General features: G+C 43.7%; 1 protein-coding gene across 1 annotated transcript in view; it reads right to left on the reverse strand.

Annotated features, from left to right (window-relative positions):
• Window positions 1-1,890: 1,890 nt before the first annotated feature.
• Window positions 1,891-16,734, reverse strand: part of LOC133141662 (cystein proteinase inhibitor protein salarin-like) — a 15,972-nt gene continuing 1,128 nt past the window's right edge. The window contains exons 3-13 of the mRNA XM_061262287.1: window positions 13,947-14,040; window positions 12,920-12,949; window positions 12,118-12,180; window positions 11,370-11,512; window positions 10,626-10,632; window positions 8,860-8,943; window positions 8,193-8,222; window positions 6,517-6,546; window positions 5,809-5,871; window positions 4,630-4,772; window positions 1,891-2,035 (exon numbers count right to left, since the gene is read on the reverse strand). Of these exons, the coding sequence (XP_061118271.1) occupies window positions 1,967-2,035; window positions 4,630-4,772; window positions 5,809-5,871; window positions 6,517-6,546; window positions 8,193-8,222; window positions 8,860-8,943; window positions 10,626-10,632; window positions 11,370-11,512; window positions 12,118-12,180; window positions 12,920-12,949; window positions 13,947-14,040 (756 nt within the window). The 3' untranslated portion in view covers window positions 1,891-1,966. The remainder of the gene's footprint in view (window positions 2,036-4,629; window positions 4,773-5,808; window positions 5,872-6,516; window positions 6,547-8,192; window positions 8,223-8,859; window positions 8,944-10,625; window positions 10,633-11,369; window positions 11,513-12,117; window positions 12,181-12,919; window positions 12,950-13,946; window positions 14,041-16,734) is intronic.

Raw genomic sequence — 16,734 nt, forward strand, 5'->3', positions numbered from 1 at the left:
TACATGTTTCATTAATGATTTGTGTCTTCACAGTTTTAACGAGCAGAAATCGTTGGCTTGCAACGTTTGGGAACTTCAGTTTAGTTTTTCAAAATAAAGGTTCAGTAAATAAAATGAAAAAATCTTTGAAATATAATTTTGTTGTTTTTCTTTTTGTAATGAATAGAGTCGCAAATAATTGTGACGTAATTGCATATAACATAATATAATACAATATAATATAATATAATATAATATCATATTTTGAAACCTGGTAGCCAGCAATTATTATAAATATATATATATATAAATATATCACGTCTTGAAGAGATGAGCACAGTCCCTGTTCTTCGATTAGTCTTTTAGGCTGGTGAGTCTCTCTCTGCTCACGCCTCCCTCTCTCTGAGGCATTGCCTGGTTCGTTGTTGTTCTTTTAAAAAAATATGTAACGCCTTTATTCAAAGCGCTGTACAATTGATGCTTCTCATTCATCCACTCATACACACACACACACTCACACCAACGGCGATTGGCTGCCGTGCAAGGCACCAACCGGCTTATCAGGAGCATTTGGGGGTTAGGTGTCTTGTGCAGGGACACTACGACACACTCAGGGCGGGATTGATCCGGCAACCCTCCGACTGCCAGACAACTGTGAGAGCTACATCTGACTGCTCCTCTCCTCCCACAGCTTGAAGGTGAACATCCTCCAATGGGACTAATTATGCCCTCTGGTGAGTAGAGAGTGTTCGGCCACACCTGTCTGGACTGAGACTACACTGGTGCTTTGCCATCAGTTTTATTGTGGTCTGCGTTGTAAAGTTTGTTTCTGTTCATTCTGTTTTCACAGAAGAAGAGATGAAGTGGTTGGAAGCTGAGCAAAATGTTGGTCATGAAAAGACTGATTCCAATCAAAACCGTCACTGCCAATGAGCAGGGGTGGGAAGTCCAGGTTCAGAAAGTAAAAGTCCTCTGCTGTTTTTTGTTCCAACCACCTGGATTTGCTAATTAGTACAATTCGTCAGCCAGCAGATAGAACTAATGAGTGAAATCAGCTGGCTGAGGTCATGGGAGGAGGAAACAAACTGCAGGACTTTAACTTTCTGACCCCTGGACTTCACACCTTGTCCAACCAGTCAAAATGTCATAAGAAAACAAAAACAAAGCAAAGGACAAATGAAATGACCGGTTCCACTTTTGAGTTTTTCATTGGATTTGTCTCTTCTTTGAACTCTGAACTCAAAATTTCAAGTGTTGAGGAGATAGCAGCTTCTGGCAGACTGGTTGGTGATGGACTTAGCCAGTCTAAAACCTTCCACATTTTCACCCTAATGAAGTCCTTTGTTGTGTTAGTACTGTGTTTTGGGTCATTGTTTTGTTGCATGATGAAGTTCCTCCCAATTAGTTTGGATGCATTTCTCCGTAAATTGGAGGACAGAATGTTGTTGTAGACTTCTGAATTCATCCTGCTGCTAGCATCATGAGTTGCATCATCAATAAAGATTAGTGAGCCCACTCCAGAAGCAGCCATGCAAGCTCAAGCCATGACCCTTCCTCCACCGTGCTTCACAGATGAGCTCCTATGTTTTGGATCATGAGCAGATCCCTTCTTTCTCCACACTTTGGCCTTTCCATCACTTTGGTAGAGGTTAATCTTAATCTCTTCAGTCCATTAAACTTTGTTCCAGAACTTTTCTGTATTTCTTGTGCAAATTGTAATCTTACTACTGAGGAGTGGTTTGCATCTTGTGGTATAGCCTCTTCATTGCTGCTCTCTAAGTCTTAACCCCTTGATTGAGAGGTTTGATTGAGATACCAACGCACACACACGCAAACTCACACACACACACACAGACACACAAGCACTCACACACCAAGAATGCCACAGTGAACTGAGTCAGACTCGAGATCTGAATGGAGAGCATCTTTAATGAAGAAGACGGGTGGAGCAGAAGAGGTGTCAGTGCGTTGAGACCGATGCCCACTGCTAGAACATTCCTATCATCCCATCAGCCCCGCCAACACCACCAATGCAGCAACAACGGTCACCTTCTAGCTGTGGGAGGAGAGGTACAGAGTCAAACTTATGCCAAGCTGAAGTGCCCGCACATCCCTTTTCCGGCCCCCCCCATTTAAAAAGCCAGCGGCCAGCGGTAGGACTCTGCTGAGCTGCGCAGTCACTGCGCAGACGGACAGCAGTGCCTGCGCAGCCGACGCAGACAGAGCCTAACACCCCTTCACTGAGAGCAAATACAATGTGGCCAGGCCAGAGCTCACAGCCTTCTGCAAAGTGCCCCTGTCAGAAATATGTTAGCGTTTGAGTCGCTAATCTGCTGCCGAGACTCTGCTGATGGAAACACTCCTTCCTTGGGGCCTCACCTGTTTCCACTGCAAACTGCATCCTGTCTCAGCTAATCGCACCATTATTATCTACACCCAACTAGACCTGTGCTGCATCCAATACTGTACCTTAGTACAGTCCCGGCCAAAAGTTTTGTCGCATGAGTGGACAAAAGTGACAATTGCTAATTATCCAACTCTTAATTAGCTAATACAGTTAGGAAACAACACAAATTAATCATAAGTGTCTGAAGTTCATTTAGATATTAGCAAAACAAAAATTTCATAGATGATGAACAAGTCAGTTTATACCTGGACACATGTCTTGCCGCGAATCAAATTATAATCAATACATTTCATCTTTCTCAAAAAGTAAATAAAATACCAAATGAAAAATCAGTCTCCTATTTCATCATGGACTATAAGTTAAGAAATTCATATTTTGTATGGGTTCCTTTGGCCTGCAGAACAGTTGCCATCCGGTTTGGCAGAGAGTCGTAGAGCTTGTTAATGAAGTTGTCGGGGATGGCATGGAAGGCCACCTTGCAGGTATCCCAAAGCTCCTCCAAGTTCTTTGGCTTGGTCCTCCAAGCTTCCTCCTTCATTCTTCCCCAGATATGCTCAATAATATTCATATCTGCAGACTGTGCTGGCCATCCCTGAAGACCTTGATCTTCTTCCCCCTGAGAAACTTCATAGTGGAACCTGAGGTATGGCAAGGAGCTCCATCCTGTTGAAAAATCTGACCCCTCTTGTAGTTGGCAATGTACTGGGAGGCAAGAATCTGTTGATATTTGGCACGGTCAATGTTACCATCCACCTTACAGATCTCCCTGGCACCTCCGTATTGGATGTAACCCCAAACCATAATCTTTCCACCTCCAAATTTGGGTCTTCTGGGTGAACCGTGGGTCCAGACGGGGCAATATTGGGTCGTCGGCAATATTGGCGGCGCTTGGGATGGAGCTCAACTGACGATTCATCGGAAAAATCTACTGTCTCTTGTTTAGCGCTGGTTTCTGGGCAGCAATACGACCGTGGAGACCATTGCGAGCAAGAATCCCACGTACAGTTCTTGACGAAACAGGTGTTGCTGGCGTCCACTCCTCCTGGAGCTGTGAGGCGGTTGACATGGGGCTGGCTTTTGACAGTCGGACCAGTAAGCTGTCGTCTTGAGCAGTTGTCTTGCGCGGTCTGCCCGACCTGGGTCTTTCATGGACGTCGCCAGTCTCTTGGTAGTGCTTGCAAATCCTCTCCACCTGCCGTTTAGACACATTGAAGATGTCTGCAACTTCAGCAGGAGACTTGGACTTGAGATTCTTGATGATCAGCACTTTGGTTTCTGGTTTGATCTTGGGCATGTTGACAGAAGCAATGTTGAGCATGAACTTGATGGCTTAAAGTGTCAAATTTCTGCTTTTATAGCTCAAAGTTACCTACAGCTGACTAATCAAGCCCCTTGTTTGTTTCCTCCTTATTCACTGTGGCCTAGAAATTGGAGTTGGCCATTGCAACAAGACTTTTGTCTGGCCAAAACTGGCCTGTTGATCATTATCAAGCTGTAACATTTAGTAACAATTTTGAAATGTCATTTTGCTAGCTTCTAATAAACTTTAGACACTTATGATTAATTTGTGTTGTTTCCTAACTTTATTAGCTAATTAAGAGTTGGGTAATTACCAATTGTCACTTTTGTCCACTCATGCGACAAAACTTTTGGCCGGGACTGTATTCATGATTATTATTATCATTACTATTATGTTTCATTTCTGAATGAAATGTTGTAATGTGTGGTTATCAATGTCTTTGACCAGTCTGGCCATTTTTTGTTTTTCGCATCATTCTCTGTGAACTCTACAAAGTGGTGTGTGTGAAAATCCCAGGAGATCAACAGTTACAGAAATACTCAAACCAGCCCGTCTGGCACCAGCAATCATGCCACAGTCAAAGTCACATAGATGACATTTTTTCGCCATTCTGATGGTTGATGTGAACATCTGAAGCTCCTGACCCGTACCTGCATGAGTTTGTGCATTGCACTGCTGCCACACAATTGGCTGATTAGATAACTGCATCACTAAGGAGGTGTACAGGTGTTTCTAATGAAGTGCTCAGTGAGTGTATACTGATGTAATCCAGATTAAGTTGAGGGAATGGAACCAGCAACCTTCAGGTGACGAGCCCTAGCCCAGTATCCATTATAACACCCCGCGGCCCCCTGTACTGCTATGGGCATGACCCGTGATGACTTGGGCCCTAGGGGCCACTCTGGATTACAGCATCTGCTAAGCGGCTAAATTCCGTTCTCACCCTGTCAGCGAACATGTTCGCCCCCATTGTCCAAGTCTCCTTCCCGGCCAGATAGTTGCGGTTGTGCTCCGTCACCCTGACCCTGGTCTCCAGCCAGGCCTGCTTCCGACGAGCCTCCTCTTCAGGGGTAGCGTAGGTCTTACCTGGCCGTGCAATGAAAGGCAGAAAAAAAGGGGCAGAATATAGGACTTCACTGAAGGCGTGATGAGCTAAACCTGCTGACACAGCGCCCCCTCCAGGACAGGATGGTAAATGGTTTCCATTTATATAGTGCCTTCATCCAAAGCCCTGTACAATTGATGCTTCTCACACACACACACACACACACACACACACACACACACACACACCAACGGCGATTGGCTGACATGCAAGACACCAACCAGCTCGTCAGGAGAATGTGGGGGGTTTGGCGTCTTGCTCAGGCACACTTCGAGACACCCACGGGCAGGGTATCGAACCGGCAACCCTCTGACTGCCAGACGACTTGTTCTGCCTACTTTTACTTTTAAGTGAATGCTTGGGAAATTGAGCCAATATTTTTGGTGATAAACGCCCAGGCGTATTATTGCTTGGAAGCTTAATGTTCACCGTTCTTGATTGGGGAGGTGAAATGGTGTGATGCTCTCAGTGCACTATATCTTCCTTGTGGTCTCCCCTTCGCCCTGCCTGCTCGTTGGAGGCAGAGGACTTTCACTCAAAATCAACCCGAGGTAACTCTGTAAACTTCAACGCACCTATAATATCTCTGCCCATGCTGAAATGCGTATGCGTTAAGGAGAGAAGCGCACCTTGCGATGACTCGCGTAGAGTACATTCTGGCCTTTGGCAGACGCATGTTATCCAGAGCGACGTACAGTTGATTAGATTAAGGAGGAGACAATGCTCCCCTGGAGCAGTGCAGGGTAAAAGGGTCAAGGGCCCAACGGCTGTGCAGATCTTGTGATGGCTACAACGGGGCATGGAACCGCCAACCTTGCGGGTCTCAGTCATGGACCTTAACCACTACGCTACAGGCCGCCCCATATTATACATCTTGGATCAGTTATTGGCAAAGTGAAGTTCATGTTGGCTTTCACCTGCCTGGACAAAGAATGAATAGTATATCATATAGTACAGCTGTATAGTATATTCATTTTGTGTTTGAGTTGGATGAAACTCCAACGCACTCAGTCTTACCATATTTCTTCTTCCAGATCTCAAATTCCTGGTCTATATTCCCACTGTTATTGTCATAGAGTTCTACAAAGACAGCAAGGTCACATTCTTAAAATCAACCATTCAACAGAGACACTGTTCTGCAAACAAATTCAGTTATTTCAAATAAAGATGAATAATCTCTCCCCTCTCAACTCTTGTAACGGGACTGAACGTTTAATTCTGATACAATGCCTCCCCTCCATGAATTACCTGAACATATAGCTCAATGGATTCCTAATTTCATGTTTTCGATAAAGCAGTGTATCACGTTGCTGCAACTAAATATGTATATGAAGACATGGTGAAGAGGTTTGGTTGTTGTTCAAGAGTGACCTAAGTGACTTGGACTGGTATGATTTCAGTGCAAGTGACCATAATTTAGATTGACTGCTGTCACCTGCTGTGGTCTTCAGAGACAGGACAAATCTTCTAATCCAACTTAAAATAGGCAACAGTCGTTTAATTGTTTTGTTGTTTTCTTTGGATTGCGTAGCCTTTACTACATTTTTTTCCTCAAGAAAATTAGACTGTTAAGAGCCTTTTGCGTCCATTCCATTCAGCCAGCTAATTTAACTCATTCTGTCTCCTTTCTGAAGAATTGAATTTGTTGTCTGAGCCAAGATTTCACAACACTGCTCAAAGCTGCTGTAGGTTTCATCTGAACTGGACTTCAGGCTCTCAACTTACCCACGTCCCCTTCCTCTTCCCCCGACGTTGCTGTAAAAACAGAGAGATCATAAACTTTCTACTCACAGAATTACGACAAAAGGTTTGCAGAGTGGCAATGTTCTGAAAATAGACTCAGATATCTACAGTACTAATCCTCAGTTATTAACAGTACTTATCCACTGTCATTAACCTATGAAGTGGTATTTGGGCTGGTGTCAGTTTATTTCAATTTGTTATGGTGAATTTTATAGTACATTCCTCACACAATATACCCACTAAATGTGATACAACTCAAGGTTCTCTCGAAAATATTTAATGTCTACAGTAAATCCTCAAATTGTGTCTGGGATTCTATTTGAAGCCGGGCCTGGGATAATAGCCGGGGGCGTGGTCGATTCAGACAAATAAAGGCCGGCCCCCAAATACAAGCTGGGGTAATATTGCCTACCAGTACGGTTATCAGTCCATGAGCACTAGAAGACATTGTTTCGATTTAACTCAATGAAATAAAATAGCTCTTCTTAATATTTTATATTGTTGGTTGGTTTAATACTGTTGCCAATGAAAAGTCGTTGTCCTACACCATGGGTTTCCGACACGTTGCTCTCAAGCTACCAGTCGCTTGCCGCCCCCTTCTAAGTAGCTTGCCAAAGGCTGAAGCAGTATACATTTAAACACAATTGTTGCCGCGAGGCATTCCAGCCTACGAATTTAATAAAAAGTAAATCAGGAAAATGTTTTAATTAACTCAATTTAGGCTACTTGGCTACGCAATAAGGTTTCCATGTATTTACAGCACAGCGCACGTTCAATGAATGAATGAAAGCGGCTGCCTTGCCTCGCAATAAACAGACGGGTGGAAATCCCGACACTCTTTCAACTACATAAAACGTAACCGAGAACCATCAAATACCCCCCAGATTTCAGTGCCCATCAGTCCCAACATTTAGCAATAGAATCAAACAGTCCAAAAGTCAATTAAATCCCAAACCAAAGCGAAAATCTTTTGTTAGCCGGATAACCGGTATGCTGCTCCAAACGAAAAGCATATCTCACAATAAAACGCACTTTAGGAAAAAAAGATCCTTAACTTGCTGTTATCTACGCTAATTTGTTATTGTTCATGAAGGCGTGTCTGGCAAGTTGTTATTTTATGGATTCTGGACTTGCATGTGATGTATTGGGTTTGAGAATATTTGCAATGAACTAAGTCTGTTAAGACTGACACTATGAATTACCAAACGGTGTTTCCTGATTAGCCTACACTAATTGATTTCTGAACGGTTACAGGAAGTGTTGAACAGTGTTGGCCCGCTTTAAGTGTAGCCTTTTACTTTATTTCTAAGAATAAAATTCCACAACAGAAGCCTAAAAAGAAATACAGGCCTGCCTCGAATACAAGCCTGCCCCAAATAAAGGCGTGTGCTTTGTCCAACCTAAGTAAATAAAAGACCCCGGACACAATTTGAGGATTTACGGTATGTCTGTTAGGAATCTAAGCTGCTAGGTGTGCAGTGGTGCGAGTCAAGAGGATGCAGGTTAAAATTAATACAATGTATTTAACAGAATGATCAATACGTTATTTCAGCGTGTTAAGCAATTAAAACGTTGTCCTTTGCTGTCTGAGCCAAGATTTCACAACACTGCTCAAAGCTGCTGTAGCTTTCATCTGAACCTTCAGGCTCTCAACTTACCCACGTCCTCTTCCTCATCCCCCGACATCGCTGTAAAAACAGAGTGACAATGTTCTGAAAATAGATTCAGATATCTACAGTACTTATCCTCAGTTATTTACAGTACTTATCCACTGTCATTAACCTCTGAAGTCGCATTTGGGCTGGTGTCAGTTTATTTGAATTCGTTACGGTGAATTTTAAAGTACATTCCTCACACAATATACCCACTAAATGTGATACAACTCAAGGTTCTCTCGAAAATATTTAATGTCTATGTCTGTTAGGTCTCTAAGCTGCTAGGTGTGCAGTGGTGCGAGTCAAGAGGATGCAGGTTAAAATTAATACAATGTATTTAACAGAATGATCAATGTAGAAATACAATGCCAATGTGGAAGTGTGTCGTATTAGTGATTTGTGTCGTATTCACGCGTAATTACAAGCAATTTAGATTGCTAGCTCACGGAGGATTACAACGTTACATACGTTATTTCAGTGTTAAGCAATTAAAACGTTGTTTCTAAAGTATAACTGCTCTTTTACAGTTATTTGTGAACTCTTCCGTTAATTTAGCGGAAGTAAGATCCATCCAGTTAAGATAGTTTTGTCAAACTACTGTGCGTGCGTCATAAATCCTTACAGCTAAACAGTTTTAATGAGCAGAAATGTATCTACAAACAGAGCTTACTGTAAAGGCGTGTGTTTCTTCCGGAGTTCAAAAGCAGACATACAGTTCCGAGTTGGCGCATCGAGATCGTTGGCTTGCAATATTCAGTTCAGTTTTTCAAAATAAAGGTTCAGTAAATAAAATGATCTTTGAAATATAATTCTGTCGCTTTTCTTTTCGTAATAAAGACGGTTGCAAATAATTGTGATGTAATTGCCTATAATATAATATAAGATTATGAAACCTTGTAGCCAGCCATTGTTGATGCATTTTCATTTCATTCAGGCCGAAGCCTATCAATTCCCTACCGACTTATCTGCATCAAAACTTACGGCAATAATTTAAAATAGTTAGTAAACGAAAATTTTATCTTTAGACTCATGTCTTAAAGAGATGAGCACAGTCCCTGTTCTTCGATTAGTCTTTTAGGCTGGTGAGTCTCTCTCTGCTCACACCTCCCTCTCTCTGAGGGGCCAGTCTCTGAGGCAATGCCTGGTTCATTGTTGTTCTTTTTAAAAACATATATATATATAACACCTTTATTGAAAGCGCTGTACAATTGATGCTTCTCATTCATCCGCTCAACGTTGAGAGCATGACAGAAGTGGACAGCACCAGACATTTCATTCTGAATCAAAGGAAATGATCCATGACTTGGACGGCCCTGAGGAGCCTGGGGAGGACAGAATGGGGAAACGCGGCCATTCAGGTGAGAACCAGAGGTAGACTGGACTCATCCAGAGCCAACATCCAGAGCCCCCGAAGGCCTCTTCCATCTGTGCTGAACGAGGGGGCACCTGGCTAAGCAGGCAGCAGCACACGCAGTTACAGACAATATGAAACCATAACTAAAACATAAACTAAACTAAAACCCGGGCCCTCAAGACTGTACCGTCCCTCCACACTTCTGTGCATTGTAGATACATGGTAAATGGTCTGCATTTTTTATAGCGCATTTATCCAAAGCGCTGTACAATTGATTCTTCTCATTCACCCATTCATACACACACTCACACACCGACGGCGATTGGCTGCCATGCAAGGCACCGACCAGCTTGTCAGGAGCATTTGGGGGTTAGGTGTCTTGCTCAGGGACACTTCGACAAGCCCAGACGGGGCATCGAACCGGCAACCCTCTGACTGCTCCTACTGCCTGAGCCATATCGCCCCCAGTGAGCACTTTATTAGCTATTTATTAGACTTCTACTGCTGTGGCCTATCCACTTAAGAACTATGATGTGTTGTGTGGTCAGAGATGCTCTTCTGAATACCACTGTTGTAATGTGTGGTTGTTTATGTTACTGTCACCTTCGACCAGTCTGGCCATTCTCGTCTGACGTCTCATTAACAAGGCGTTTACTCATCTCATGATTTGCCAATTGAGTAATAAAATTCATAATATTTCTACTTGAGAGAAAAAATAAGATTGTGCCATTACAAGACTAAAATGTGATAGACATGTTTGTGGCTACATTGGGGGATCGAACCATTGTCCTTGCGGCTCCCTGTCATGGACCTTAACCACTACGCTACAAGTCACCCGGGCTTTGCAGTGTACTACCTTGTTTATTTGTAGGACCACACACACACACAGACGCGCAAGCACTCACACAACAAGAATGCCACAGTGAACTGAGTCAGACTCGAGATCTGCATGGAGAGCATCTTTAATGAAGAAGACGGGTGGAGGACAAGAGGCGTCAGTGACCGAAGCCCACTCCTACAGCATTCCTACAGCCTCCACAACACCATGGCCAATCCAGCATCTATTCAGCAAATACGTTCACCTTCAAGCTGTGGGAGGAGAGGAACAGAGTCAAACTTAGGTCATAATGAAATGCCTGCACATCCCTTTTTTCCCCCCATTGAAAAAATATATGAACACAACATTTTCCTGGGCCCAGCCACCGGCCAGCGGTAGGACTCTGCCGAGCTGCGCAGTCACTGCGCAGACGGACAGCAGTGCCTGCGCAGCCGACGCAGACAGAGCCCAACAACCCTTCACTGAGAGCAAATACAATGTGGCCAGGCCACATTCACATTTTGCATCATTCTCTGTGAACTCTAGAGACTGGTGTGTGTGAAAATCCCAGGAGATCAACAGTTACAGAAATACTCAAACCAGCCCGTCTGGCACCAGCAATCATGCCACAGTCAAAGTCACATAGATGACATTTGTTCCCCATTCTGATGGTTGATGTGAACATCTGAAGCTCCTGACCCGTATCTGCGTGATTTTATGCATTGCACATAACTGCTGCCACACAACTGGCTGATTAGATAACTGCACTAAGGAGGTGTACAGGTGTTCCTAATAAGGTGCTCAGTGAGTGTATATTGATGTAATTCAGATTAAGTACCTCACACAGAACTTGCGCTGAGGGAATGGAACCAGCAACCTTCAGGTGAAGAGCCCTAGCCCCTGTACTGCTATGGGCATGACCCATGATGACTTGGGCTCTAGGGGCCACTCTGGATTACAGCATCTGCTAAGCGGCTAAATGCTAATGTATTTATTTTTACGTTCTCACCCTGTCAGCGAACATGTTCACCCCCTTTTGCCAAGTCGACTTCCCGGCCAGATACTTGCGGTTGTGCTCCGTCACCCTGACCCTGGTCTCCAGCCAGGCCTGCCTCCGACCAGCCTCCTCTTCAGGGGTAGCGTAGGTCTTACCTGGCCGTGCAATGAAAGGCAGAAAAAAAGGGGCAGAATATAGGACTTCACTGAAGTCATGATGGGTAAATTAGACTGGAGCTAAACCTGCTGACACAGCGCCCCCTCCAGGACAGGATGGTAAATGGTTGCCATTTATATAACGCCTTCATCCAAAGCCCTGTACAATTGATGCTTCACACAAACAAACAAACAAACAAACACACAAACACACACACAGAGCGATTGGCTGCCATGCAAGGCACCAACCAGCTCGTCAGGAGCATGTGGGGGTTGGGCGTCTTGCTCAGGCACACTGCAACACACCCACAGGCAGGGTATTGAACAATGTAGTGTGAAGGGCCTTAATCAAGGGCCCAACGGCTGTGCAGATCTTATAATGGCTACACCAGGGCATCAAACTGGCGACCTTGCGGGTCTCAGTCATGTACCTTAACCACTACGCTACAGGCCGCCCCATATTATACATCTTGGATCAGTTATTGGCAAAGTGAAGTTCATGTTGGCTTTCACCTGCCTAGACAAAGAATGAATTGTATATTATATAGTACAGTATATTAATTTTGTGTTTGAGTTGGATGAAACTCCAACGCTCTCAGTCTTACCATATTTCTTCTTCCAGATCTCAAATTCCTGGTCTATATCTCCGCTGTTATTGTCATAGAGTTCTACAAAGACAGCAAGGTCACATGCTTAAAATCGACCATCCAACAGAGACACTGTTCTGCAAACAAATTCAGTTTTTTAAAACATACATGTATTATCTCTCCCCTCTCGACTCTCGAATTACCTGAACATATAGCTCAATGGATTCTTTAATTTCATGTTTTCGATAGCAGTCAGTGGCCTGCTCCTTCAAGCAGTGTATCACGTTGCTGCAACTAAATATGTATATGAAGATATGGTGAAGAGGTATGGTTGTTGTTCAAGAGTGACCTAAGTGACTTGGACTGGTATGATCTCAGAAGATGTTCTGCTGCGATTAGCACACATTACAGCCTCAAGGGTTGATGGACAATGGTGCGATACTCAAAAGACATCCAGCCTGCTGTAGTTGTGTGCAAAAACTGCTTGTTGATGGGAGAGGTCAGAGGAGAACTTGCTCAAGCTAAAAGAGAGGCCACAAATGCTGAAATAACACCTGGAAACAGTTGTTACATTGTTTTGTTATTGTCTTTGGATTGCGTAGCCTTTACTAAATTTTTTCCCAGAAAAATTTGACTGTTGAAAGCTTTTTGTGTCCATTCCATTCAGCCACCTAATTTAACTCATTATATCTCCTTGCTGAAGAATTGTAATGAGCAGATTCAGGCGACTGGAACAAACTGCAGAGGCGCTTTGCTTTCTGAGCCTAGATTTCACAACACTGCTCAGTGCTGCTGCAGGTTTCATCTGAACTGGACTTACCCACGTCATGTTCCTTTTTCCTCTGCATCGCTGTAAAAACAGAGAGATCGTGAACTTTACAATCACAGAATTACGACAATAAGTTTGCACAGTGTCAATGTTCAGAAAATAGATTGAGATATCTACAGTACCTATCTTCAGTTATTTACAGTACTTATCCAACCTCTGAAGTCGCATTTGGGATGGTGTCAGTTTATTTGAATTCATTCAGTTTTTTTATGGTGAATTTTAAAGTACATTCCTCATACAATATACCCAGTAAATATGAAAATATTTAATGTCTATGTCTGTTAGGACTCTAAGCTGCATGGTGTGCAGTGGTGCGAGTCAAGAGGATGCAGATTGAAATGAATTCAATTTATTTAACAGAATGATCAATGTAGAAATACAATGCCAACGTGAAAGTGTGTAATGTGAGTCGCTATACACGAATGGCGCCCATGAAGTCGTATTAGTGAGTCTCCACGAACCATTCCATGTTTCCCTCTATATACCCAGGGTTTACAGAAAAACAACAGATCAAATAAAGAGTCACGAGACGGTAACAACAATGTTCCTGCTCATGTTATCTCTGTTTGTCTAAAGAACCTGGTTAACCTTTGTAGCACAGCTGGCTGCTGACTCACAGGTAACTTGCATTACCTGAGGTTTTTTTTGGCAAATGGTATTCCAAGATCATTATTCAGCACCCTGTGTATCAGCCCACCAATGACACAAACCTGTTGTCTACAAAACTAGCTGTCCAAAAAAACACTGTTTGTGGAAAACCCATGATCTATACCGTACTATTTCAACTCAACAGTTCTGGGAGCATTCCACTGAGGTGGCAGAATTGCGCAGAGGCAGTGCAATGGGAGCAATAGGCCTGTATTGACGAGCACTGTCTTTCCATCAAACCCGGGTAAAACATGCTAAACACAGTCTGCAGAGAGACATACTTTCCCCACAGTTTGGGGACCACTGCCCTTGCTGAATGGGCACAGCTGATTGGCTGGAAGAAGTATCAGGGTTTTGCCAGCTCTTTTACCAGTTTTAGAGGCATGGACCTCTGGGTCCTCCAGAGATATGCTGGCAGCACTGGTCACGGCCAGTAAAGCAGCTACCAAGATCAACGGCTTCATCTGCAAAAACACAAAGGAACAAAACCCTGTCAGGAGGAGCAGCACGACCAACCGCCAGCCTCTCCTCTTCACTCAGTGGCCAGTAGATTACGGCAGACAGCACGCTGGGTCTGTGGCCCGGGTCTTTATAGAGGCCATAGCACGCTCAAGTCAGGTGTCTGCTATGAAGACAAACACATCCACATCAACAGAGAGAGAGAGAGAGAGAGAGAGAGAGAGAGAGGCTTATGTGGGGGAAATAATTGGAGAATAAAAAATGGGGGGGGATTCTGAGAAGAGTGTCAGTTTTGACCTTCGAAAGGGGAAGATTTGACTTCACAGTATTAACTCGAGACTTGAACCAGGAAGTTGATTTCAAAACAATGACAGGAAACGAACACAAATGGTATTTTCTGTTAACCCGACGGCTTCTCTTTCCTGTTCTACCCAACTTAAATGGAGGCCACACCTCGTTTAATCAGTCCCGAACTCTTGCTTTGTCTGTACCATGCTCCCTCTCTTTCTCGCTCTCTCACACTCTCCTGCCCTCCAGGAAAGGAGTCGTGCATCCCTGGTCTAAACTGACTGTTGTTCCAAAGACCTGTTTCAGTTAAGATTGGCTTTCCTTTTATGCACAACAGTCTCTAGAGTTTGCAGAGAATGGTGGATAAAACAAAAATATCCTTGTTAATGAGAGAGGTCAGAGGAGAAGGTCCAGACTGGTCAAAGCTGACCGGAAGGTGACAGTAATGCAAATAACCACATCTTACAACAGTGGTATGCAGAAGAGCATCTCTGAACACACAACACATCAAACCTCTAAATCAGGGGTGTCAAAGTCCAGTCCTGGAGGGCCCTCGTAAAAAAGGTGTGTGGACCCTTTAGACTCTTTAAAGACTCTGAAATGCATCTCTTGTGCTGAAACACACCAAAAAACAGCAGACACTGCAGCCCTCCAAAAAATGTTCTAGATGCCAGCAGTAGAAGTTAGGAACTCAGCGCATTATTTTGTGGAAGTATTTGGCCACGTCTGTAACTGGCGCGCCTTCGAAATGACGTTGGAAGGAACGAGAACATTCCATTTGCCTGATTCGCGATTTCCCCGTCTTTGTTTCTCTTTTCTTGCCACATTTTTCTTAGCCTCTCGCCGAAGGGTGGAGCTAAGAGTAGATATAGAGGAGGAAAAATCAAAAAAAGAGGAGAAGAGGAAAAGAGGAGAGGAAAAATAAGGGGTTGGGACGAGCCCGTCGGATTGATCCCTTATCCTGGTCCTTGCGGTCCTCAGTGAACTATTAACGTGTGATCTGATCTCAGGGAGAGAGAACCCACACCCTTCTGGCTGGGGGGTGGGTTTGATCCCACACCATTCTGCTGCCCATCCTGTGGGCTTTGGGAGGGAACCCTGCACCATTGTCTGTGCTAGTCAGCCTTCCTGTTTTTATTTTGCAGGACTGATACGGCAGGAAGCCATCTTTCTTCCTCTGAACAAAAAGAAGTTTGCAGAGAGAGGCATTTACCTCCCAGAGTCGAGAGACTTATTAATGAGAAACGCCATTAGAAAAATGATTGCTTTTCCGTTCCGCGAGACAGAGACGACATCTGTTTTAATAATGGGCAAACTGTTGCCCTGGATGTAATTACTGAAATTGTATTTATCGCTTCATTTTCCCTTCTTTAAATGTCATCCATTAAACATTTGCTCCGATATAGAAAATGAGTGAGTGAAAAGGCCAGTTTAATCAGACTGTGAGCAAAACTTAAGACCTGATCACAGAATATTGTAAAGGGTGGAAAAGAAAAACACGTGCACACACACACACACATGCACACACACATGCATGCAAGTATGAATACTGTACATATGCACACACACGGACACACACGCACACGCACACACACACACACATGCAGGTATGAATACTGTACATATACACACACACATACACACACGCGCACACACGTACACATACATGCACATATTCCATATTTAAGAAAAATAAAGCTTGCAATAATCATTTCCTTTCATGTTTTTGACATTTTGTAAATGTTTAAAAAAAGTTAATTTTGTATGTTTGATGAAGTGCAATGTATGTGAGAAAACCACTGAATAATTATAATCCTGTGAGCAGACCAGGCTGAAGACCAGGCATTTTTCTGACACACTTCACAGTGTTTTAGATTCTTGGGCACAGAAACCAGGCATTTGACCCGGAGAGATGCTATCTCAGCCACTGCCAGTTTCTGACAGGCGGCTAATTAAGCGGTTTTGTGTGCTAAAAAAAACCTTTCATCTGCAGGCAACATCAACACTGCTTTATAAATGTAGTCACTGCTGTTCGCATTCATCAGGTAAATGGGATCTAACTCCCGGATACATTTTTAATGAAGACATTTTTGTTTTTTTTTCCTTACTTAAAGCCTATTTGAATTGATTATATTGTAAATCTATATATCACTAGCGAGATGGCCGCCTGGAAGCCGGTGTGCGTTGTTATTCAGTGATTTGGCAGTGCACAGACGGGCTATTCTGCAGCCAGAATTTCCAGCTGGCCACGCATGCTCCTCGTGATGTTCCAGGAAATTGGATTCATGTACAGGACGGCAAGACTACGACGAGAAAATGGCAGAACGGTCGCCGAGACTTTTGACTATCAAAACAAGTCGGCTCGAGCTCGCGAGCCCGGAAGTGCTCCTGTCAAGAGCCATTAAGCCATT

This window comes from Conger conger, chromosome 1 (genome assembly GCF_963514075.1).
Source record: "Conger conger chromosome 1, fConCon1.1, whole genome shotgun sequence".
NCBI lineage: Eukaryota > Metazoa > Chordata > Actinopteri > Anguilliformes > Congridae > Conger > Conger conger.